The sequence below is a fragment of the Hevea brasiliensis genome, chromosome 14, assembly GCF_030052815.1.
Source record: "Hevea brasiliensis isolate MT/VB/25A 57/8 chromosome 14, ASM3005281v1, whole genome shotgun sequence".
Taxonomy (NCBI): domain Eukaryota; kingdom Viridiplantae; phylum Streptophyta; class Magnoliopsida; order Malpighiales; family Euphorbiaceae; genus Hevea; species Hevea brasiliensis.
Window position 1 is genome coordinate 27,031,696 of NC_079506.1, and position 25,517 is coordinate 27,057,212.

The 25,517-nt window shown below is 40.8% G+C and overlaps 1 protein-coding gene across 2 annotated transcripts in view; it reads left to right on the top strand.

The window, feature by feature from the left end:
- LOC131168819 (DNA-directed RNA polymerases II, IV and V subunit 3) overlaps positions 1 to 25,517 on the top strand; it is a 33,501-nt gene that overhangs the window by 2,475 nt on the left and 5,509 nt on the right. The window contains exons 1-2 of one of the 2 annotated variants that reach the window (XM_058134858.1): positions 20,157 to 20,669; positions 20,762 to 20,999. The exons of the other annotated variant lie outside the window; for it this stretch is intronic. Coding sequence (XP_057990841.1) covers positions 20,224 to 20,669; positions 20,762 to 20,999 — 684 coding nt within the window. The 5' untranslated portion in view covers positions 20,157 to 20,223. Of the gene's footprint in view, positions 1 to 20,156; positions 20,670 to 20,761; positions 21,000 to 25,517 lie in introns of those variants that run through there. 2 annotated transcript variants of the gene reach the window in all.

A 25,517-nucleotide genomic window follows, 5' to 3' on the forward strand; every position in this document is an offset into this window, starting at 1 on the left:
AGCAATTTGGAGGACCAACAGTGAAACTTAAGAAGGGTAAGAAAGCTCAAGGAAGAGGCAAGGGCCGAAAGGATAGGGTTCGAAGAGCAAGTGCAGTGGGAAAAAGAAAGAAACTCTCTCAAAGTGAGGTCAAAGAAATGAAAGAGGCGAGAATAGTAAGCTTGAGGAAAGGATGAAGTACCAAGAGGTGCTCGTTGAAGAGTATAAGCAGGAAAACAAGAAGAAGAAGCTTGAATTAAAAGAGCAGGCACTCCTCATCAACGATATCTTGAAAGAGTGTGCTAAAGAAAGAAAAGAAAAGAAAAACAAGCTGCCCTCTATCAAGAGCGAAAGAGAATGTAGACCAGTGGAGAGGACAATAGCACAAGGAAAACAAGAATTATTACGAGAATCCGATGCATACGAAAGCATTCGATCTGCCGGGCAAGAAGGAAGGTTATATGAGTATCTCGAGAAAATGTCATCTCATTATAAAGAACCTCCCGAGCTTAGGCGATGTAAAAGATCGATGTACAAATTATTGATTAATGAAGTGATTTTTGGACCATTGTTTAGCAAAATTTGTGAATGAATAGTATGACTCCGTAGGAACTTCCTCGCTAGGGTTATGTGAAAAATTGAAATCGTTGTATGGACAAGTATCATAAATGCGCACTCAATCTCGTCATTCAGTCGGACTATCGAGCGATGCCATGATAAAGTGAGGCAATTATCCTTTTCTGATTTCAACTTGGCTCTCAAATGCCACTTTGTATCCTTCGTCGGACCGGGACTTTTAGTTTCTGCAAAAATCCAAATTTTATTTGATTTTCTTTTTACTCCTCGGAAATCAATATTGATTCAAACAAGGCAAGTCGACCAAGCACAGTTCAACCCAAGCGAGTGTACTTAACAAGATCTCGAACAAGAAAGATAATGGAAAATCGGGAGCAAGTCTGAGAACCTACGAGCGGTCTCGAATTGAAAGATCGACTTTACGAAATCATGAGACTAATGAAGGAAATGTCTCAGAACAAACCTACTTGAGAACCTAACCCACCATTACCTCCTCGCCTCCTACAACAAATGATCCTCATCAAGCTTCAACCTCTTTTACCTTTCGGTCTCCCATTAGGACCGACGATCCTTTGTCAATCCGGTGAGCATGAATAATGACCCACCTTTCTCCTATTACCCATTGTCTCAAATGCCGAGCCTCACCCTTCAATCCCGATCCATCCAGTTTACTCCACCCCTCGGCTCCGGTTGGAGGAGCATATCACCTGATGGAAGGAGAACATAGGGCGAGAGATAACGAGAAACTATCTCGCCTAGAAGAAAGGCGAGGGCAATAGAGGTGAACATGTATGGTTCGATCGATGTGTAAATCACTAAGATTGGTGCGGATGTGGTGGTACCACCCAAATTCAAGGTTCGGATTTCGACAAGTACAGGAAACTTCGGATCCCGCATCCACACGGCAACCTACATTGCCAAAATGCGCCTTAACGGAAGGCGATAGACTTCTCATTCACTTCTTTCACGAGCCTCTCGGGCGGCTACGAGATGGTGCATACAATTGGGCGAGAGCAAGCTACACTCTGGAAGGATTTAGCGATACCTTTCTAAAGCAATATAAATTCAATTGTGATGCGGCACCCACGAGGAGGACCTCGGAACACAGTGCAGAAAGGCGGGAAAGGTTTCAAGCGATGCCCAACGATGGAGGAGAAGGCTGCGAAGTATATCCTCGGTGGCCGACAATGAACTTTGCTCCTATTCATTGAAGCGTTGAAGGCTCCTACTTCAACTTGATGATCGGAAATACCTCCAACGACTTCTCGGATATCATCCAAGCGGTGAGAGAATTGAAGCCAATGCGAGAATAGGAAGGCTACGAGGAGTTGGTGAGAACCTGTAAAGAAAAGCGCCAATTTTGGCAAGAAAAAGGAGGGTGATGTACACTCTATCACCGTCGAATAATTACCCCAATTTCCCCAAAATAACTACGGCCATATTCCCCTCTCATGGCCAAACCATCAACATTCCACCTCCTTTCCTAATTATCCACAACCACGCCCTGTCGCCCCACCCACAAATTTCCAACCAAGACCACCTCCTCCACCAACTCAACCACGACCACCACAAAATAACCGAGACCTCCAAGAAATCTGATCCACCTTCCCTCCCTCTCGGTGAAATATACGATACCTTGTCGGTATAAACCAAATCGTGCAGTCCCTTTAGACCCAATCCGGTAGCCATATCCCGGTGGTATGATGCCTGACCCGTTGTGAGTATCATGGAGGAGCACAAGGGCATTCAGCGACAAGCTGCGGGGCACTCGGAGGAGAGTGCACGCTAATCCGGGCGGGTGGTTGAAAATTGAGGAATGGTTCCCTCCCCAATGTCACCTCAAATCCTTTGCCCAACCATAATGCGGGTAGTGGTGTAAATATGATCGAATCTAAGGAAAGGGATCAACACAGAAGTGGATGAGTGGTTCCATACTTTGAGGAGATTTTGCTATAGCAATGAGGAAGGTTATCTTTCCCCGAACAGCGGGATTAGAGGAGAATACAGGGTGTCCTTACCATGGAGGCGGTGATCATGAGTGCGAGATTGTGAGGGTTGGGCAAGAGGTCGGAACTTATTGTCTTTTAAGGGGTTGAGATGTCGGAAGAGGTCAAAAGCGGAAGGGAAGTGAACACCACAAGATTCAGCCAAGCGCTTCTACCTCCAAGCCAGAATCACCTTCTCACCCCAGTAGCCTCACCACGATATGATTATTGGACTCATACGGCTCCCCATCACCAACACTCATGCTGTCCCTTGGAACTATAATTTCCAAGTTTTTACTCGAGGCGTCAAGCGGCACATCCGCTCCTAGCCTCGCCTCACCTCGGCACTACCAAAGCCATGTTTCGCTCCTCACGAGCACTTGGGATGACTTATCTTTGGACACACCCGACAACATCGCTCCCCAAACAAGTCCCCAGCCTATTATTGCAATAAAACCCTCTCCACCTGAGCAAGAAGTCAAGTTTATAACCCGAAGTGGGAGGTGTTACGGGAACGAGGAAAGAGAAAAGAGAAAAGGGAAAGTAAAGATGGGAGAGTCATCGAGAAACACGGAAGAGGAGGTTGTGAAAGCAGGAAGCGAGCACATTGAGCATAGAAGATGAAGAAGCTGTTGCTCCAAATAATGAAGCGAGCGAGTATGGCGTGGTGGAGCAGTTGAGAAAGACACGCTCGGTTTATTGTTATCGATTTTGAGTTCGGAAGTGCACCGACAAGCCTTGCGAGAGAATCTGGATCGGGCCTTTGTCAACCACGACATTACTCAGGGGCAGTTTGAGTAGTTAGTGGGACAAATCCAGGCATCCAGCTCTGTAGCCTTTTCTGAAGAGGAGGTAGACCCTGCAGGCTTAGGGCATAATAAAGCTCTGCATATAACGGTAAAATGTAAAGGCTGTATAGTGGCCGAGGTCCTCATCGATAACGGATCAGCCCTCAATGTATTGCCTAGCGCTACCTTGGCTAGATTGCCAGTTGACCAATCAGACATACGTCAAAGTACTATGGTGGTGAGAGCTTTTGGCGGAACAAGGAGAGAGTCTTTGGGGGCGTTGACTTGCCAATCAGTCGGTGCATGTACTTTCAATATCACGTTTCAAGTGATGAACATTGAGCCGACTTACACCATCTTTGTTAGGGAGGCCTTGGATCCATTCTGCGAATCTGTTCCTTCTACTTTGCACGGAAGATCAAATACATTAAGGGCGGCAAAATCATCACGGTGAAGGCGAAGAGGCCATACTAGTCACCAAGCGCAATCACTCCCTTATGTGGAGCGGTAGAGAGTCATTGGAAAGTTCTTTCCGGGCCCTTGAATTGCAAGATCTTTGGGAAGGAGGGGCCATGGCTATGGTGGCCAAAGTAATGTCAAGAAGCGGGTATGAAGAGGGTAAAGGCCTGGCGCCACATTACAAGGGATTGTCAAGCCTATCTGGCCATTCGGAAGATAGGCCGTTGTGGTTTGGGATATGAGGAGGATGCCCTCGTGGATGGGCGATTACGGATGAGAAAAATGCTTGGGATCGGAGATTTGACGGAAGATAGGAAAGGTGAAAGTAGTCCGAGAATCACGGAAATCTTCACTAAACCGGTCATTCAACATCCGGCAAATCTGGAAGAATCACTGATGATCCATCCATAGATGTCATCCAAGCTGGATTCCTTGTATGAGGCCCTAATTTCGCCAATGGTGAAGAAGCGGGAGCTTGACAAGTTTGGACAACGGAGGATATCCTGTACTCAATCTCGAGTAAAGTACCTGCAGTTATCTACACTTGATCACTTTGTCCATGGTGACAAGTGTAATCACGTAAATGGACCTTTTCTTATGGCATTAATATTAATGAATTAATAGCGCATTTTAATTCAATACTCTTTTTCTTTCCATCCTTATAACATGTTCTATTCTTTATTCCTTGAGGACAATTCATCAATTAACACCTAATAATCCAATAGACTCGAAATTCCTCTGGTTAATTTTGAAATCCCCATAGCGCCATTACTTCAAGTAATTAGGAAGACCTTACGAAGAAAGCAATGAAAAGATGAACCCTCCCTCGTGCCTTGTGAAGGCGAAGCGTGCACAATAAACTTAGGCACGGAAGAAGTAAAAAGGAACTTAAGATAGTGGAGAGTGAGGAGTTGGGAGATATGATCGGTGCAGCAAGGAATTTCTCGGCGTGTTCTCTTGGAGCTATGATGACATGGTCGGTTTGGACCCTCGGATAGTGGCGCACAAGATTCCTTTAATTAGGAGCGATCCGGTGAAGCGGCGAGAGAATGAATCGATACTGCTGCTCAAGGTTCGGGATGAAGTCAAGCGATATGGCAGGGTTCTTAGAAGTGGTCAAATATCCCCAATGGGTGGCTAACGTCGTCGGTGATGAAGAAAGGCGGGAGAGTCGGGGTGTGTGTTGACTACGAGGATCTTAATAAAGCTAGTTTGAAAGAGCGATTTCCCTCTCCCCACATTGATGTGTTAGTTGACAATGCAGCGGGTTTGGGCGGATGTTCGTGTATTGATGGGGCATCGGTACAATCAGATCCCAATGGGCGAGGAAGACAAGGATAAAGCGCTTTTATCACCCAATGGGGGTGATACGCTATCGGGTCATGCCCTTCGGGTTGAAGAATCACGGGGCTACTTACGGTAGCGCAATGGTCACATTATTCCACGATATGATGCATAAAGAAGTGGAGGTGTATGTGGATGATATGATCATCAAATCCGGGGAGAGGAGAGCCACGTTCGGGTGATAAGGAGGGTGTTTGAAAGACTCGGGAAATACGGTTGAAGTGAACCTGCTAAGTGCATATTCGGAGCTAGATCGGAAAAGCTGTTGGGATTCATAGTAGCGAGAAAGGGATAGAAGTAGATCGGACAAGGTTGAGCTATTCAAGAAATGCCGTCCCCAAAAGCGAGAAAGGGAGGTGCGCGATTTTAGGAAAAGCGAACTACATTCGAGGTTTATTTCTAATCTCCTTTGCCAAAGTGAGCCTATTTTGATTACTCGGAAAAACAACTCTACTCAATGGGATTGATTTGTCAAGAGGCTTTTGAGAAAATCAAGCGATATCTGTCAAACCCACGATGTATTGGTCCCACATGGCGAGTAGGCCTCGATCCTGTACATGGCGGTCCAAGAATTCCATGGGATGTGTTTGGGACGACATGATGATCTGTAGAAAAGAGGGCCATTTATTACCTGAGCAAGAAGTTCAATGATTGTGAGTCAAGGTACTCTTCCTTAGAAAAGACTTGCTGCGCGTTGGCCTGGACAGCAAATCGCCTTAAGCACTACATGTTAAATCACAAAACATGGCTCATCTCCAGGATGGACCCTATCAGATATGTATTTGAAAGCCCATTCGTGCCGGGAAGGATAGCCAAGTGGCGGGTTATACTCTCCCAATATGATATAGTCTACATGACCGGAAGCGGTGAAAGGTAGCGTGATTCTTGACCTCTAGCGAGAAAACCCTATCCGGATTATGAAGCTCACGAATTTTGAGTTCACGATGAGCATATTAATGAAGTAGGCTGCGAAGAAGGGAACCAGCCAATGTATGGGAAATGTATTTTGTGGGCGGTCAATTTATCAGGGAGCGGAATCGGGCCGTACTAGTATCCCGGAAGGAAAGCACTTCCCAATAGGCTGCTAAGTTGGGATTTGTTGCACCAACAATGTCATTTGAATATGAAGCTTGTGTGATGGGTCTACATGCGCTATAAAGATGAAAATCAGAAAGTTGGAGGTGTATGGAGACTCGGCTCACGATAATTTATCGAGTTAAGGGAGAATGGCAAACCAAGGATCCCAAGCTAATCCCTATCGAAGCACTTCTGGAGATGATCAAGGAATTGAAGAAATCTCTTTCACTCATCCGAGTAGAGGCAGGGAATCAATTTGCAGATGCCTTAGATTCTCTGTCTGTTATGGCTCAAATCGAAGAAGGACAGGCGTTTGAGGCGTTCAAGATTAAGGTAAGGGATGAGCGACCTATTGTCTCATGATTGAAGAAGAGCGACGGAAAGCCTTGGTATCATGACATCACAGTCTCTTGTAGAGCCAGGAGAATTCCCTTGAGGGCAAGCAAGAATGAAAAGAAGATGATTCGGAGATTAGCATTAGGGTACTTTCGGTGGAGAGACCCTATACAAGAGGAGCGCCAGCGGAGTGCGAGATGCGTAGATGCAAAGAAGCTAAGAGAATCCTCTTTGAGGCATGAGGAAATTGTGCCACTCACGCCAATGGTCACATGATGGCGAAGCAAATCATGCGGCGTGGGTATTTTGGACCACAATGGAAAAGGATTGCATCAGTATTTCGGAAGTGCCACAAGTGTCAGTTCTGTGGATCAGATAAATATGCCACCTCACAAGCTGTTCAATCTCGTCTCACGTGGCCTTTTGCAATGTGGGGCATAGATGTGATTGGTCCCATCAATCCCAAGGCATCAATGAGCGCAGATTCATCCTTGTAGCCATCGACTATTTCTCCAAGTGGGTCGGCGACATCCTATGCTCACATCCGCGAACACGTTTCTCAAATTCTTGAAACAATATCATCTGCCGGCATGGTCTCGAATGAAATTGTCGCGATAACGCCAAGAACACGAGCGGTCAGAAGATTCGGAAGGCGTGTGATCAATACGAATCCGACATCTCAATTCCTCCCCATACCGTCCCGGATGAATGGGCGGTTGAAGCGCGAACAAAAACCTCAAGAGAATAATCAGGAAAATAGCAGGTCACATATAGGGATTGGCATGATATGCTTCCTCGCTCTCCACGCATCTGGACTTAGTAAGAACCTCGGCCAGGGCAACACCATACTCAACGGTCTACGGGATGGAAGTTTGTGCCTATTGAGGTTGAAATCCGTCCCTAAGAATTTTGAAGGAATCGGGGATCGATGAGTCGAGAATGGATCGATCAAGGTTGGATCGATTGAATTTCTTTGGATGAGAAAAGGTTAACGTGACATGTCACGGACAATTATACGAGAGAAGAATGGCGGGGCATTTGATAAGCGTGCGCACGGGAATTTCAACACAGGGACTTAGTTACGAAGAAATCTTGCCAAACCAAAGCGATCCCGGGGCAAATGGTCACCAACCTACGAGGGTCCTTATGTGATTAAAGGCGTTTTACGGAGGCCTTGATCTTGACTCACATGGGCGGTGAAGAATTCGAGACTGTGAATCTGACAACCTTTGTCAGAGATACTATGCATGAAAAGGAGAAAGGATGAAAACCCGAAAGGGGTCATAAAAAAAAAAAAAAAAAAAAAAAAAAAATCTTGGGGTGAAAACCCAAAAGGCGTCCCAAGAACCGAAGTGGAGGAATAAGGAAGGGGGCATGAAACCACGGATAGAAAAGAGGCGTTACGACATGCGGCTTCAAAGAACTTCGAAATAATGGCGGTTAAAAGACTTCAAAATTAACCATAAGGAATATGTGAGATCTATCCCTATGGCCTTTCCCTTTGAAAGTTTATCTTCGTTTTCAAGACCATAATAAAGTTATACTTTATTCCTTAGCTCTTATTTTTACGCTGCAGCTTTTAATACTGCCCTTTCTCTTTGTTTAATGTGCTATTAATTAGTTAAATTTTTGCCATAAGATTTGAATTCGAGAATTGATAACCTCACGTACTTTGCTATGAGATTTGCAGGGAATGACGGCCTTAAAAAAAAAAAAAAAACAAAAAAAAAAACTAGGCGAAAACCAGAAAGAGCGCTTCTAGCCAAGATAGACGAAGAGAAAGTGAAAACCATAAGAGCGCTTTCCGTAGAATAAGAAGAAAGTCGGGAATGAAAAGGGGCATCAGAAAGAATGAGATCATAGGTCGGTCTTGCAACTCCTCCTCCATTAATCGTCCGCCTTCGTTATCTTGTTGAGTACACTCTTTCAGGGAATAACTTCATATGCCAAAGTCAGACTTGTTTTGTAAGTTGATTTTAATTTCTTGCAATTTAAATTCCCACCATCAATCTCTGGATCCCTGATCCAAGTTGATTTTATTTTCCTGCAATTCCACCATCAATCTCTGGATCCCTGATCCAAGTTGATTTTATTTTCCTGCAATTCCACCATCAACCTCTGGATCCTTGATCCAAGTTGATTTTATTTTCTGCAATTCCACCATCAACCTCTGGATCCTTGATCCAAGTTGATTTTATTTTCTGCAATTCCACCATCAATCTACGGATCCTTGATCCAAGTTGATTTTATTTTCTGCAATTCCACCATCAATCTACGGATCCTTGATCCAAGTTGATTTTATTTTCTGCAATTCCACCATCAACCTCTGGTTCCTTGATCTAAGTTGATTTTAATTTCATGCAATTTAAATTTACATTTATCAACCTCTGGTTCCTTGATCTAAGTTGATTTTAATTTCATGCAATTTACATTTACATTATCAACCTCTGGTTCCTTGATCTAAGTTGATTTTAATTTCATGCAATTTACATTTACATTATCAACCTCTGGTTCCTTGATCTAAGTTGATTTTAATTTCATGCAATTTAAATTTACATTATCAACCTCTGGTTTATAGATCTAAGTTGATTTTAATTTTCTAGGTCATTAACTTAGGTGTGCTTTAGTTCCCTAATTTCAAATACCTAATCGTCCAAAATATGAGTCGGAATCTTTACATAATTCCTATCGGAAATTTTTCCTTTAATAGAAATTACGTAAAGAGGCGTTGTCGACACCATATTTTGGCGATCTAAAATACTTTGAAACCGATCCGGTGCTAAGTTTCCTCGGAGTAGCTAATCACGTTTCCGATCCCTCTTTGGTAGGCGGTCACATTTCCGACCTCTCCTCGCAAAGGCGTGAATCAATGATAAGTCCTCGCATCCCTTGAAACTCGGTAGATCTCTCAAATCATTTACCGATCCTTCAAACCCGTTCTTGGGATTTAGGACTGTCAAGAATATTCCGATCCTGTTGATAAATGGAGTGAACTAGCACTAGATCTTTTCCTACGGTTTATTGCCGACCTCCTTTAGAAAGTTTAAGAGCTAAAGTGTTGGTTCGATTAGATCTTAAGTGTTGAGTTAAATTTTCGGTCAAGTTACATTGACATTTCTTCCCTACCGATCTCATGTTGAGTGCTTTCGATCTCTCATACTTAGATTAATAATCACATTTAGTTTTTGTTTCTTTGTGCTCATACAATCAAATACTCGGACAAATAATGGTTCAAAATTTTCCGATCACAATCATTCATTGAACAAAAGGCATTTCATTTCATGTCATAATTTGTACAAAGTTATTGGTGAGGATCACCCGGCTGATCTACATTTGGATCACTCCCTCTCTCCCTCTCACCCTCGGCTTCATCCTCACTATCTTCACCATCGCCCCGGGTGCAGTCGTCCATCCAAGAAAAGTCTTCTTACGGGTAGCGCTCACGGAGTGCGGCCAGAGATCCTTGTGAGCCTTCACATAGGCCTCGGCTATTCCGTCACCATCTCCTCATCCCTCTCCTTAAGCTCCTTATCCTTCGCCTCGAGTTCCTCTATAAGTTGGCGACACGAGAGGATGCATTGGCGTGGGCGCTGGACTTCCTTAAAGCGCGGTCCCTCTCGTCAGAAATACGGTTACTGTTCGACCAACCGGTCTTCATGGAGCTTTGCCGTCCCTCGACACGAGATATATAATCCGAGCCGATGAGAGTTCGGATCGGAGAATCCACTTCTGGTTCTTCTTCCGATCTCCTTACCCGGTATTGAATCCTTTCGGATCATGGTGCGGTTCACGGACACTCCACGTTTAAGCTCATGGTCGAGTCAATATGTCATCAAGGCCACTGCAGGATAGCTTTGTCGATCCTCTGAAAGAAGATGGTAGACCCGGGACTTTAGCAAAGCGGGGTTCTCCTTAATGATTCGGTTATCCTTCAAGAGTCGATCGATGTCTGGCGCCAGAGAAGAGGTCCTCCCGAAGCTTGAGTAGGTCCCCTTTCGCGCTTGGGACAGCTGCAAGAATGCGAGGCTGCTCTTAGATCTAGGAGGAGATCGGGTAACCGGTGGTCGAGGACCGAAGGTTGGGAGGATCTCTTTGTATCTCCCGGGCTCGCGACCGGTGTTTGGAGTCGTTACGAGCGCTTCATCTCCTTTACTTTCGGAAGATCTCTCTTTCCTTTTCCGCTTCCTATGACCTTCACCACCCGCCATACGCACGAAGAAAAGGTTAGTGAGATCACTAAGGTCGTGAGAATTGAGATATAGAAAATACCGATGCCGAGGTTAGAGAGCGGAAGTTCGCGGTCTTGGCGGTGGCGATTGAGCAGTCCAATGGTGCGGCTCGGCGATCCGAATCCAAACAAGAATACTTTTAGTGGCAGCCTCACTCTTGAATCCATCACTATCAAACTTTCCTCTTCGCTCGGTAATATGGTTGGAAGCAAGGGTCCACAGTACCACAGTGCGGGGAAATCCTCAAGCGGCTCGGATCTTTGCTCCTCACAATGAAGAAAGCGATTCTTCCAGTTCTTAAGGGGCGAGGCGGTCGGAAAAGAGCCCGCAACTAGGCCGCTGAAAGAACCGATGGTCATCGTCCTTTCGGTGAGTTAGCGGTGCGGCTTGGCGAACACTTTAGCCGTGAGTCTGATTCCCTTAGCTCGGCATAGACCTCGGAAAGCTACCAAGATCCGCCACGAGTTGGGGTGAATTTGAACAATGGATGCTCGATGAAATTTTAAGACCTCCTTGTAGAAGTCATCGGGGAACGAAGGCGGCCTTTAATTGTTCCTCGTACACCATAACCATGTCGTTCTCTTCAAAGAAGTGATTGACACGAAGGTCGTCATGGCACTTGATTAGCTCGTACAAGTCGGGCGAATGTTATATTCTTGGCTAAGCGGCCGAAGATCGGATTCTCGAAGAACCGATCGTAGCTTCGTCTATAGGAGATTCTCCTGCTGAAGAAGCGCGTGCGCCTTAATGGTACGACCATACGACTGGAGGCGAGGACCTAAGAGGTTCGGGTTGCGTGCTTGGCAGGCCGCCTCTTCCTCATCGACGATGACCAAGAGAACTCAATGGAAGGAGGGCTCGCGCTCTCGACCTTGGCACGCTCATTTTCAAAAGAAACAAAGAACTTAAACAAAAAGAAGATCAAAGTCCTTACAGTCTAATCGGTGTCGGAGAAAGCCGGAGAAAATGAGAGAACTTGAAGCTATGAGCGAGAGGCGAAAATGAAATGAGAAAACAAGCGGCTAACCCTCCCTATTTATACTAGTCAGAGCATTTAATGCTCGCGAGGTTCTAGGCGGCGCATCGAATGGTGAGACACGACAGCTGTTCTGACACTTTTCTCAAATATCAGAATGATCAGAGATCGGTTAATCGGAGATCGGCATAACAAGTTAAATATTTTGAATAAAGGATCAGTCAAGTGTCATTCAAGTAAAGAACCAGATCGGATAACCACCTTAGAGATCGGAAAATAATCAATGCAAAAAATAATAAGATGATAACTGCAAAATAAAGTATTTATTTGCAAAAGATCGGATTACAATAAAGGACTAACTACATCATTTGGGTGATCTCTAGAGATCGATTACATTGACAGACTACATCATTTTGGCGATCTCTAAGGATCGGAATACATTGGAGATCTGACTATATCAAAAGGCCGATCTAAGGATCGGTTTACAACTGATCCCAAGGATACTCCCAGGAGATCCATGGATCAGTTTATAACTTATCCCAAGGATACTCCCAGGTGTTCTAAGGATCAGTTTATAACTGATCCCAAGGATATTGCCGGCCGGATGCTTCATCATTGTGGAACACCCAATAATGGATCAGAATCATTTGTCGGAACACTCAATGTGATGAGAAGCGAATGAACTCGGTTGAGCAACTCGAGATCGGTACAGCAGAAGCCCATAATCTGGATCGGTCAAATTCAGTTCTCTCACCATCGCCAATTAGGACCATCCAATCAAGGATCGTAAATTTTCCGTCGAGGAAAGGGAATTCCATCGGAAGAGGATCAAAACCACGATTGTGGCGGAACTTTCCCGGAGCAGCTAGAACCAAGAAACAAGGAGAAAGAGAAAAATCGAATGAAGGAAATGCCACTATCAACGAGGGGTATATATAGGGAAAATGGGCATTTAATCTTTGGCGGAAAGCAGCGGGCGCTTGAAAATCGAGATGTAATTAATGCTTGGACCGAATCGGTGATCGAGGATAAAGAGATCGGAGATAGGAGATCGGCATGAGAGATCGGAATGGGAGCTAGGGAGGATCGGAAGACAAAAGAATAAGACAAATTCCGATAACCGTCGTCGAGAATCGAGCCGAGGTAGTTAAAGCGTGGCGACGAGATCTCCACCGCACGCCTAAGAATCGCACTTAATCTTGGCAGTGCGAGGGTATGTCATGTGATCCTGTACATCCCAATCCCCACCGTTGATCTCACTTGTAAGGATGAATCGGAACCCTTGGATCAAGAGAAAGGCGACAATACGGCGTCTTTCACTCGGCCCGGATCGTTCGGACAAAGGATTCAAGACCGTCGGATTAAAGAGGAAAAGGACAAATATTTTGAGAAGCGATCTCGACCATTCGTTTTGATTCTCTTTAATTCTGAACATCCGATCATGTACTTCAAAATCGACCCTCCATCTCCTCAAAATGAATCGACCCTTCATGGGAGCACCGATTCCTATAAATACTGCATGAAAAAGCATTCGGGAGGAGGAGGGCGAAAAAAAGAAAGGCTGTTATTATAGCGGAAGAACTGCGAAAATTTCATTCGATTTGTTATTACGCTACTTTGAGTATTGATTGGAAAGACTTTTGAAACTAGTTTTACGAAGTGTTTCTTGAAAAGGATTTTGAACAACTGGAACTCTACATTTCGGCTTGTTCATCACACGATCACGCCTTCACTTTCAACTCTTTATCATCTCTATTTTCATCCCATACATTTGGAGCTCAAATCCCACTCGGTTGTTATCTTGACCTAATCACATCATAGCTAGGCTCCCTCCAGTTCACGGAGAACATCAACACTCAGGCTCAACGGTCAGCGGTCTCGTTTCTAGTGGCCACCCCACAATTATTCCCTCTGATTCGGCTCCTCCCGGTAAGAGCTCACGTCATTGTTGTATTAAGTGTTTGCGTTCATTTCTTTCGTAGTCTCTCTGTCCTTTTCGTATGTGATTTTCTCCAAGTTCATCTCGTGCAAAGAGACCCGAAATGTTATTCTCGAGTCATCTCTTTAGTGATTAGTGTGCCTTTTATTAATCTTCGTCATTTACGAATACAAGCTTTTACGGTTCCTAGTAGAGTGTAAATGGTCGGGTAAGGCGTGAGTAAGCGCAACCTAAAGATCTCTCTAAAAGGAAAATCTGAATAATACATAAGGAAGATAGTCAAACTATTAGGTGGCGCAAGCGACAGTTCGGCAAAGATGCCATAAAATGGAAGTAAAAGAAGCGAGTAGATTGGTCATAAATAAATATTGGTAAAATAAATACATGAAAGGTCGGTAAATCGGTCTCATTTTCCCCGTCTAGCCGAAGGATATTGATAAGTCCTATCCCCAACCTCTTTAAACTTGGGATCCTTATCTCTAGGTTCTTAGGGCACCAAAATTACGGAGATCGGAAAAATACCTTTGAGCACCTTTCTAATTTAAAAGAGATCGGAGGAGAGTTCTTATCAGGTCTTAACTCAAATTCTAATAAACATTTAAAAGAGATAGCAGGAGAGTTCTTATCCGGTCTCAACTCAAAATTTTATTAAATAGGGATCGGAGGAGAATTCTTATCAGGTTCCCATCTCGAAATTATAATAAATACCTAAAAGAGATCGGAGGAGGACCCTCACGACCTCCAATTAAATTTTAATAAATAATCCAGTAGAGATCGGAGGAGAGTTCTTATCAGGTCTCTATTCAAATTACAATAAATATTAAAAGAGATAGGAGGAGAGTTCTTATCCTATTCTCACACCAAATTTCAACAGTATGCAAGATAATCCCAAAACCAGAACAATTAAATAACGCCAACTCACTAAAGTTTGTCTCATTTACTTATGTATCTGGGTAATCCTAATTAGTGAAAAATCAAACATTCCTTTTACCAAAAGGATTAACATTCCCACTATAGCCCTTCTAACTAATTTATAAATGACACAAAATTAAATCTACTTACCCTTGTTAAGGGACGAGGTGGGGTGCCTAACACCTTCCCCACAGTTAATGGACCCGAACCTAGAATCTCTGTTTTGAAGTGGTTTCATTTTTAATTTAACTCCCTAAATGGTTTTCTTTAGTTTCCCTCAAAACTAAGGTGGCGACTCCTCACTTTTCCCACTTCGGTGAGTGATCGTCCGGGCGACCGCAAAATCCCGTTGCGACAATAATCATATGTTACCATGCACTAGAATCTCTCTGTTACAAAATCCCAACTCAAGCTGGAGTCATGGTTTATGTCAAACTCCATTTGCTATGAATATTATGTTCTCTTTTAATTCCAGTTCTTGATTAAAAGATTTTTCTCATCAGAAACTCTTTTATGAATAAATATATCTGTCTGGCAGGAACTTGAAACATCAAGAACAATTAAATGAACATAGGATTTTATCTCTATTTACTTAGAGGAACAGATTCCATCTTGATCAACACCTACCTCCATATATAACTAGTAGGAGCCAACACATGCCCATATACCCATACATAGTACAAGTATGAAAGCAGTATCAAACTCAAACTACCTATATACAAGATAAGCGTGCTATCTCGGTCTAAAGATTATATGCCTTGATATGATTTATGACAAAACATTGACAAGAGTAAACTCCATGTACTTGTCATAAGTGTCCTGTTCAGTTACCTACTTATCATTTATAAGTGCCTATCATGTTTGTTATATGGCATGAGACTCACCATTCCATCTTATTTATATCTCATATAAATAACTTGGGAACAAACATGAATACAATCTTTCTGGATAAGTCATGTCCTTATTATGAAGTATCCTCGATTGTGAACCTATTTATGATACTTTGTGCTAGAAATATTGTCACTCATATTCTTAACAACTTAAGAATAATATTTCTAACAAAATATCAATGGACCTTTTCTATTACACATAAATATATTATGTAAACGGAAAAGTGGAAATGCCTTTTATTAATAAAAATATGTACAAGATACATACTAAATGATATGCTCTAGGGCATACTACTAACAAGCATTCCATTGATGGAGGAGTTATGCAAACTCTTGGAGTATGTTAATGGATTGTGGATTGACTCCTACAAACTTTGAGCCTTTCTATCAAACTGTACTTATGTCTCCCAATTTGTTCTTGATTCTTTGGGTAAAAAATTGTCTCTAGATGAGGAGATAAGTTTAAGGAAACAAAGACCACTCCCATGAAATTCGATATTTGCCCCAGGAAAAGGGACAAGCTGTAGTGACTAAGTGATAGGAGAAAGATACCAATTCTCCCCTGAAGAATATGTGCATAATGAGAGGCAGTTATCCTGGCCCACTGTGGCTATGAGAATCAATCCTTTTACTATTGACCATTTACATCATTACTTTGCTGCTGAAGGAATTCTCATAGTTCAAGTTTGTCCTATGTTTAGGTCTTGCTAACTTTTGATTCTACTGAGATCATGAAAGATTTCTAAACATTCAACCTGATTAGCTTCACCAATAGATCCTTTTTAGTGTCAGTGTTGTTGATTATATCCTAATTTGCCATTCCTTATATTTGTTTTATAGGCACAATGCCACCCAAAGTTGTTGGTGGTAGAGGTTATGGTGTCCACTGTGGTCATGGTGCTTGTAAGGTCAGAGTAGCTAATATTAGCCAACCTAGTAAGGATCCTCCATCATTCGCACATCCACCTCCACCTCCTATTTTGGCTATAACGCCAGCAATCCAATTGCAGTCAAATGTAGAATTGGATGCTTTTATGGAATAGGTAGTCACAAGTGTAGCAGCCTTCCCTTGGCTAAGCTGAAAACTTCTAGGATCCAAAAAAAAGATGAAAATTGCTAGCCCATAGCTAATCTTTGGGGGACCCAAAAATGGTTATGAGAAGGAAATGAAAAGTAAGAAAAGGGCATCTAGAGATCATGCTAAGAGACCTTCTAGAGATTACAATGGCTTGAAATCTCTTAGAGGTGTCTTCACTATCTCTAATTGTGACATATAGCATATGAATGCTCTAATCTCCGCTAAGAAAAATAACCAATTCGTTTTTTATATCAAAAAGGAAGCCAAAGCAACACTTGAGCTTGGGAAAAGGTGGGGACTAATGTTTGAAGGAGATGAGGGGTCCCTGATTAACCATTTGGCATAACAAATTGAGGATTACCTTTGGATTTGTTCTACAAAGAATTAGTTGGTGATGCTTTGACTTAGTTTACGCTATGAATTTCATTTTCTGGGCATATTTAAGTATTTATTTGTTGACCCATATGGTTTGGGTCAAGGCCATAATTGATTTTGAAGCTTGTTTTATTGATATGCCATTCTTTATTTGATAATAGCGCGTTTGCAGTTTGGTGTCAAGAAGAAAAGTCTAAGTTGATAAAGTGGTGGCTTTGCTTACTGGTTTTCTTTTATTTTTTTGTTGTTTAAGGGCTTTTGGGATCTTAAGCTTTGTAGAGTTTTAGCAATTGGAAAGTTCTTCCCTTTGCTTCAATTTTCTTATTCTCCTCAATCTCATTGCTACTTCAGTTGGTCAATTTTTGCTTGTTAGTCTTTTGATTACTCCCTCAGTTTCTTGTGTTCGAGGCTTGGATAATGTTCCTTTATTGTTTTGTGCTTATGTTGATGTTGTTCCTGCTTTAAGCTTTTCCTTTTCTAAGGATCATGGCTGTTGTACATTGCTGCTTTGTTTTTAGTGTTGCCTTCTTCTAGCTTACTCTGTTTTGACATGGTTTGATTTCCTTTTTCGGCATTATTTTGAGGTTTTTGTCACTTTAATTTGTTTTTGTTTATCAAATTATGTATAGTGTTTCCTAGATCTTCCTTCCAATTTAATACTAGGTTGGATTTTGAGAAAAGTTATGCTTTCCTATTTTCTTATCTTTTAATAAAATTCCCTTTGATTATAAAAAAAAAATTACATTAAAATTTGAAGCCCTCCATCCAATCTAAATTAATTTGCCATTAGTCTGACTAATTTTAATGGTATTAGGCAAGAGAAACCTTATGAATGACCATATTACCCTCTCTTCATCTCTTTCATTATGGTTTCTCTCTCTTTCTCTCCACATTTTTCTTATCCCCTTGTTTCTCCCTTCCCATCCTCATCCATCTAATCATGAAAATGATAACCATTGTTTGTTCTTTAGATAACAAAACACAACACAACAAGCTTTTAAAACCCATACTCTTAAAATCCATTATTGTCAATAGCTCCAAAAGTCTTGAACAATTTACTCTTTTGTATCTCATCCAATAGTGACCAAAATCCATCAACTAAAATAACAATTGTTTTGCACATAAGCTCCCCTATGTTGACCTAAATAAGCCCACCACCTCAATTGCTCACTGCCAATGATTCCAACCAATTATCCCAATTAGAGAGTTGAAGAGGGGGAGTAAGTCGCTTTCCAATGAATGAGAGTTGGATTTCAGAATTTTGAGACAATTTTGAAAGATAAAAAAAATACAAAAGAAATAATTAAAAATGATGGGTCTCATGTTTTCTTTGGAGTTTGAAGATTTGAAATTACTAGAGCGAAATGAAAGAATTTCAAAGGCCAAAAATACTTAAGAGAGAAGAGAATAGTTGGTTTTCAGGTTTATTGATGAAGCACTACCTGGGCATCACAAAAGCTTAAAAAAGATGCAAGAAATTGATTTCAAGTTATAACAAGGCTGACTTTTTTTTTTTTTTAAGATGAATTGATGATTACACTCACAGCATGAGGAGAATTAGGAGGAAATAGGTCTCTGTTGAGTTGTGTATCTTCAACATGAGTTGAGGAAATAGAGGGAGGGTTGCGATGAAATAGAGATGGTTCTGCTGCGTGTGTTGAGGGTGGGTTCAATGGTGCGATGGGGTGATTTTATTTGAGGGATAAGGGCAAAAGGGATGAGCTGGAACTGAGTGTCTGTGTTATATATGAGTCAAGGTGAGGCTTTAGAGGTAGAAAGGGTGCTGGGTATGGTGATTAAAGGGGAGGAAAGTGAAGGCGAAGAAGTACTTCGGTTCTTTTGGATTGTGGTGTTGAGAGAAGTGAAAAGTTAGGGCCTATTTTATAGAAAGGAAACGTGAGGAAAGAAAAGTGAGTGGAATTATAAAAAAAATAAAATCCTAATAGAAAGGAAAATTATTATTTTCCTTATAAATCTTTTCTATGTGGAAAGTAAAAGAAAAGAAGTGATTATATTTTTACTAGTGTGCCCATATAAAATAAATAAAATTATGTTAAAAAGTAAATATTAGAAAAAAAAAAGGGCACAAAGGAAAAATAAAAAAAGTAATATTGTTTTCCTCTCTTTTCGACCCAATTTGAGAAGAAAACAAAATGGCTCAAAATGCTTTTTCCATACAAATTCTTACAATTCTCTTCTTTTTTCCCTATTCCATCTTACAAAACAAGTGAATATTTGGACATTTAATTTTATTTTTTTTTCTTCCTTCTTTCTTCCAACAAAACAATTGCTTTTTTCCCCCCCTCTTTTCTATCATTTTTCTCTCTTTTTTTCTTCCTACATAATAGGCTTTTACAGAGAAATGGAAAAAAATTACAAGGAACAGAAAACAAAAAAAAAAAAAAAAAGGAAAAGTTGAAGTTATTTGGAACTTTAATTTTAATGTAAGCAAAAGTGGGGGATGAAATAATTCAATTTTAAAAATTTAGAGATCCAAGTGTTAATTATTACTATTTACTGAATCAGGGCTGTCTCATACTGTTGTTAAGAATAATAAAGGACCCTTTTACCCCTATTCACTTTTTTCCTTTCCTTTTTTTATTTTTTTTCTTATTTTTTTTATTAAAAAAATAAAATCATTTTTCTTTAAGTTAACTTAATATATCTTTGAATAGTTTGACATGCTGCCTTTTTTTTTTAATTAGTTAAATCTTTTGAATTAGAAAGAATGCTTGAATCCATTTCAAAATTTTATTTAGGTGTTACATTTAATTTTGTTATAAATGAATTTTTTTTATTATAAATAAAGTTTAATTAGTATTAATTTGAGAATTAAAAGTGTTAATTGACATATATGTTAGTATTGAAAGTGATACAATGAGTTCAATTATAGTGAAATTCAAAGTTTATAATATATTTATAAAAAAAAAAATTTAAGATATAATTATTAAACACGGTAAAGTTTAGAAAATTTTGTTGGATATTTTGGGTGGTAAAGTCCATTATCTTTAACATTGGAATGAAGGGCACGGGCAATTATTAAAAAGTTCAAAATTCAAAAATTTTTGTTAAAAAAATTGAATAAAATTATTAAAAATCTTAAAATTTAGATTTTTTTTTTATATATACATGCTCAAATCACAATCCTATTTTTAGAGTTAGAAACTTAACTGAAACGACCACGTTTTCATCGCGGCCCAAAACCCTCCCGAGCTTTGGGGTTTAGTTTAGAGGCACAAATTACAAAACCCTGACATACCCTTCACTCCCACGGAGAGAAATGGAAGGAGTATCATACCAGCGCTTCCCCAAGGTGAAAATCCGAGAGCTCAAAGGCGACTATGTCAAATTCGAGCTCCGTGACACCGACGCCTCCATTGCCAACGCACTTCGGCGCGTCATGATCGCCGAGGTTCCCACCATTGCCATCGACCTTGTCGAAATCGAGGTTAACTCATCTGTTCTCAACGACGAGTTCATCGCTCACCGCCTCGGCCTTATTCCTCTCACCAGCGAACGTGCCATGAGCATGCGCTTCTCCCGCGACTGTGACGCCTGCGATGGCGACGGCCAGTGCGAGTATTGCTCTGTCGAGTTTCACCTGCGTGCTAAATGTATCAGCGACCAGACCCTAGACGTTACGAGCAAGGACTTGTACAGCTCTGATCACACGGTGGTTCCTGTCGATTTCTCCGATCCCGCAGGCTATGATTCATCCGAGCAGAAGTAATTTGAAAATTCTTTACTTTTTGTCTTTTTTTTTTTCGTTATTGTTTCTATATTTTTGAAATTTGTTTATTTGGGTTTCTTGTGCATAGGGGAATCATCATTGTGAAGCTTCGCCGTGGGCAAGAACTGAGACTGAGAGCCATCGCCAGAAAAGGGATTGGCAAGGATCATGCAAAATGGTCTCCTGCGGCAACCGTAACTTTCATGTATGAACCAGATATTCATATCAATGAGGATTTGATGGAAACTTTGACACTTGAGGAAAAACAAAGTTGGGTTGAAAGTAGTCCTACCAAAGTGTTTGATATTGATCCCGTTACCCAACAGGTTAGTTTTGTTCAATTTGATGTCTGTTTAATTTAGTCTATTTACACATTCTCTGCAAATGTTTCATTGTGGGCTTGTATTTGTTGTATATAATCTGTATTTAGTTCTTAGTTCACAATTTTGTTTTTTTTAATCGGAGCTTATTTAGAGGGTGTTTTCACCTTAATAACTAGATAATCTTTTCTGCTCTTGCTGAGATAAAAAGGAAGGGAATGATGCAAACTCCAAAGGACTTTGCCTTGAAACCCACAATCAATTTAGAATTATCCCAAGATTGCTTCATAATAGATTTAAAACACAAAAGATTACTTAACCAAGTAAAATCAAGATGCAGATTAAAGGATTCTTTACCCAATATCAACTTTTGATATAGAACTAAGACTATCAAGTGTAAACTCTTGCAAGCAATTCAATAGTTGTCAAGAAATTCAAGTTCATCAAAGAACCAAAGAGGAGAAAAACTCTTTCTCAAAGTTAATATTATCAAAATATCATTCAAAGTTATCTTTCTAGCACAATTAGGAAGGCTATTTATATGTACTCTCTAAAACTTAGTTAAATCTCACTAAAAGAGTATAAAGAGTCACATTACAAAATAGTACTAAAACGAGCCAAACAGCAAATCTTGTGGCCTCTGGTGAGCCTTCCATGGCCTATGGTGCGCCTAGCATCATCTCATGGCTAGGTGTGCACCCAAGGCTAATCCCACACCCTCTCATGCGCCTCACAAGTCTTTGGAGTATCTCATGGCTGACCATGCACTTCATGGCAATCTCACACCCTCCCATGCCCCTCACTTAGTCCCTTGGTGTGTCTCATAGTTGGTCATGTGCCTCATGGCAATCCCATGGCTAGTCATGTGCCTTAACTCATGGCTGGAAGTGAGAATCTCATGGCTAGGCATGAGATGTTCTGTTCCCTTTGCAAATGAACATGTTTTGGCTTTAAATCATGGCTAATGGTGGGAATCTCATGGCTATGGGTGAGATGTTCTGTCCGCTTGTAGAAAGAGATGATTCTCCTTAATTTCAATTAATCTGTACATGGGTATATATATACAATTGATTCCTATAATTGTGTTCTACTAATTAGGAAGAAATCCTAAATAAGAAATCCTAAATAGGAATACAGAATACAGAATATACAAAGAAATAATATAGTGATTCACTTTCCATAACACTTCCCCTGAAGTTGGAGCATAGATGTTAATCATGCCCAACTTGTTTCAAATGTAATCAATCCTAGCTCCATTCAGAGCTTTAGTGAAAATATCTCTTAACTGCTCTTCAGTTTTGATGTGTCCTGTTGAGATGATCTATTGTTGAATCTTTTCATGAACAAAGTGGCAATCAATCTCAATATGTTTGGTCCGCTCATGAAACACCGAATTAGAAGCAATATGGAGAGCAGCTTGACTATCACACCACAATTTCGCAGGCAGGGAGGTCTTAAAACCTATCTTATCTAGTAATTGAAGTATCCACATTACCTCACATACTGATTGTGCCATGGCTCTGTATTCCGATTCAGCACTAGATCGAGAAACTATACTATGCTTCTTACTTCTCCGAGACACTAAATTTCATCCAATAAAAACGCAATATCCAATAGTTGACCTCCTGTCAACCTTAGATCCAGCCCAGTCGGCATCTGAAAAACATTCAATATTCAAATGCTCATGATTATCATATAACAAACTTCTTTGTGGAGCGCCCTTCAGATAACACAAGATTTGTCCCAAGGCTTCCCAATGAACAACAGTTGGGGAAGACATAATCTGACTTACCACACTAACGGCATAAGCAATGTCAGGACGAGTGATTGTTAGGTTTCCTACCAATCTCCTGTATATTTCTGGATCTTCAAACAACTCACTATCCTCTGCTAACAGTTGTAAATTTTGAGTCATTGGTGCACTACAAGGCTTAACACTTACTTTTCCTGTCTCTGTCAATAGATCGAGAACATATTTTCTTTGAGACAAGAAAATACCCTTCTTACTTCTCATAACTTCAATACCTAAGAAATATTTTAACAATCCAAAGTCTTTGGTTTGAAGCTGGGTTTGGAGGAAGGTTTTAAGAGATGAAATACCTGCAGAGTCACTCCCAGTGATAACAATGTCATCCACATAGACTGCCAGAAGAATTAGACCAGCCTCAGATTGCCTATAAAATACTGAATGATCACACTTACTCTTTTACATACCAAATTCCTGTACTGCTTCACTGAATCTCCCAAATCAGGCCTTAGGACTTTGTTTCAAGCTATAAAGAGACTTTCAAAGCCTACAAACTTTACCCAACTCTCCTTGAGCAACAAACCCAGGTGGTTGCTCCATATACACCTCCTCCTGAAGATCACTATGAAGTAAAGCATTCTTGATATCCAATTAGTACAGGGGCCAATCATATGTAGCTGCTAAAGAGATAAACAAGCGAACAGAAGTAAGTTTAGCTACAGTAGAAAAAGTGTCAGAGTAATTAACCCCATATGTCTGAGCATATCCTTTTGCCACAAGGCGTGTTTTTAACCTAGCCACAGAACCATCAGGATTTACCTTTACTGTAAATACCCATTTGCAATCAATAGCTTTCTCACCAGTGGGCGAAGGTAACAGTTCCTATGTACCATTAGCATTTAAAGCCTCAATTTTCTCTTTCACAGCAACACACCAGTCAGGATGAGACAGTGCCTCACCAACAGTATTAGGGATAGGAACAGAGTCTAAAGAAGTAATAAAACACCGAGAACAAGAAGATAATTGATTATAAGAAACAAAAGAAGAGATAGGGTAAGTGCATGAACGCTTACCTTTACTTAGAGCAATGGGTAAGTCTAAGTCAGAATTATGATCAGTATGAGGTACAGGATCTCCCAACGAAGTACTGGTGGAGGATGTGAGTTAGGAATCTCCAATCTCCTGGAATAAACATGAACAACGGGAGCTCAAGTAAGTCTAGAGACAGAAGGAGTAGGCTGTGGGAGAGGACTAGATATTGATTGGACAATATATAGTAAGAGATCATCCTCCTCTCCCTGACTCTCATACACAGATGATTGAGGAAATAATGGAGTGGACTCAAAAAATGTGACATTTGCAGAAACAAGATAACGATTAAGAGTATGAGAGAAACAGCGGTACCCTTTTTGGAGCCGGGAGTACCTAAGGATGTCCATTTGAGAGACTTCGGATCCAATTTAGTAACTTGTGGACGAACATCACGCACAAAATAGGTACAACAAAAAAATACGAGGTTCAATAGAGAACAAAGATTTTGTAGGAAACAAAGCAATATAAGGAATATCCCCATTAAGGACAGAAGACGGCATACGATTGATAAAAAAACATGTCGTAGAAACTACATCCCCCCAAAAGTGTTTAGGAACTTTCATATGAAAAAGAAGAGCACGAGTTACTTCAAGAAGATGTCGATTTTTCCTTTCCGCCACGCCATTTTGGGATGGGGTATCAACACAGGAAGACTGATGAAGAATGTCATTTTGTGTTATATAAGACTGAAATTATGCTGAAAAATATTCTTTGGCATTGTCACTTCTCAATATGCGCACAGAAATATTAAATTGAGTTTTGATTTCATTACAAAAGGCACAAAAGATAGAGAATAACTCAGAACGATTCTTCATTAAATATAACCAGGTAACACGAGAGTAATCATCAACAAAAGTAACAAAATAACGAAATTCAATTTTAGAAGTAACAGAACAAGGACCCCAAACATCAGAATGAACTAACTCAAAAGTGGATGAAACCTGTTTATTGACCCTAGACACAGAAGACAAACGATGATGTTTTGCAAACTGACACGACTCATATTCTAGTACTAATAAAAACTGAAACTGAGGACACAGCTTCTTCATGGTAGACAAAGAAGGATGACCTAAACTACAATGAGTTTCAAGAGGTATTAAGGTACTGGAGCAAACAAGCGACCGCGGTACATGATTTTTCAGAATGTAGAGACCATCTGACTCACGTCCTCTACCAATAATCTGTTTCGTCGTAAGATCCTAAAACAAACACTGGTCAGGAAAAAAGGAAACAGAACAATTTAAGGTACGAGTAAATTTACTAACAGAAAGTATATTAAAAGAGAATTTTGGTAGACACAAAACAGATGACAAAGAAATTGACGAAGTCGGATTTGCAGTTCCAGAATCCATGACACAAGAAATAGAACCATCAGCTAAAGTAACGGTAGAGGAAGTGAGATTAGACTGAAAAGCAGATAGAAGATTAGAATTGCCTGACATGTGATCTGTCGCACCAGAATCAATAACCTATTTGGATGAGGAAGACACAAGACATGTAGTGGATTTACCTGACTCAGTGATCGCAGTGACAGGGGAACCGGTAGGCTTTAAAGCCTGATACTGGAAAAACTATGCAAAATCCTCTGCAGATGCCAACACAGTTTTCTCAGAGGAAGATACTGTAGAATCCTCTGCTGCCATATTTGCTATCTGTGATCGCTGATTTTTCCTCTGAAGTTGCGG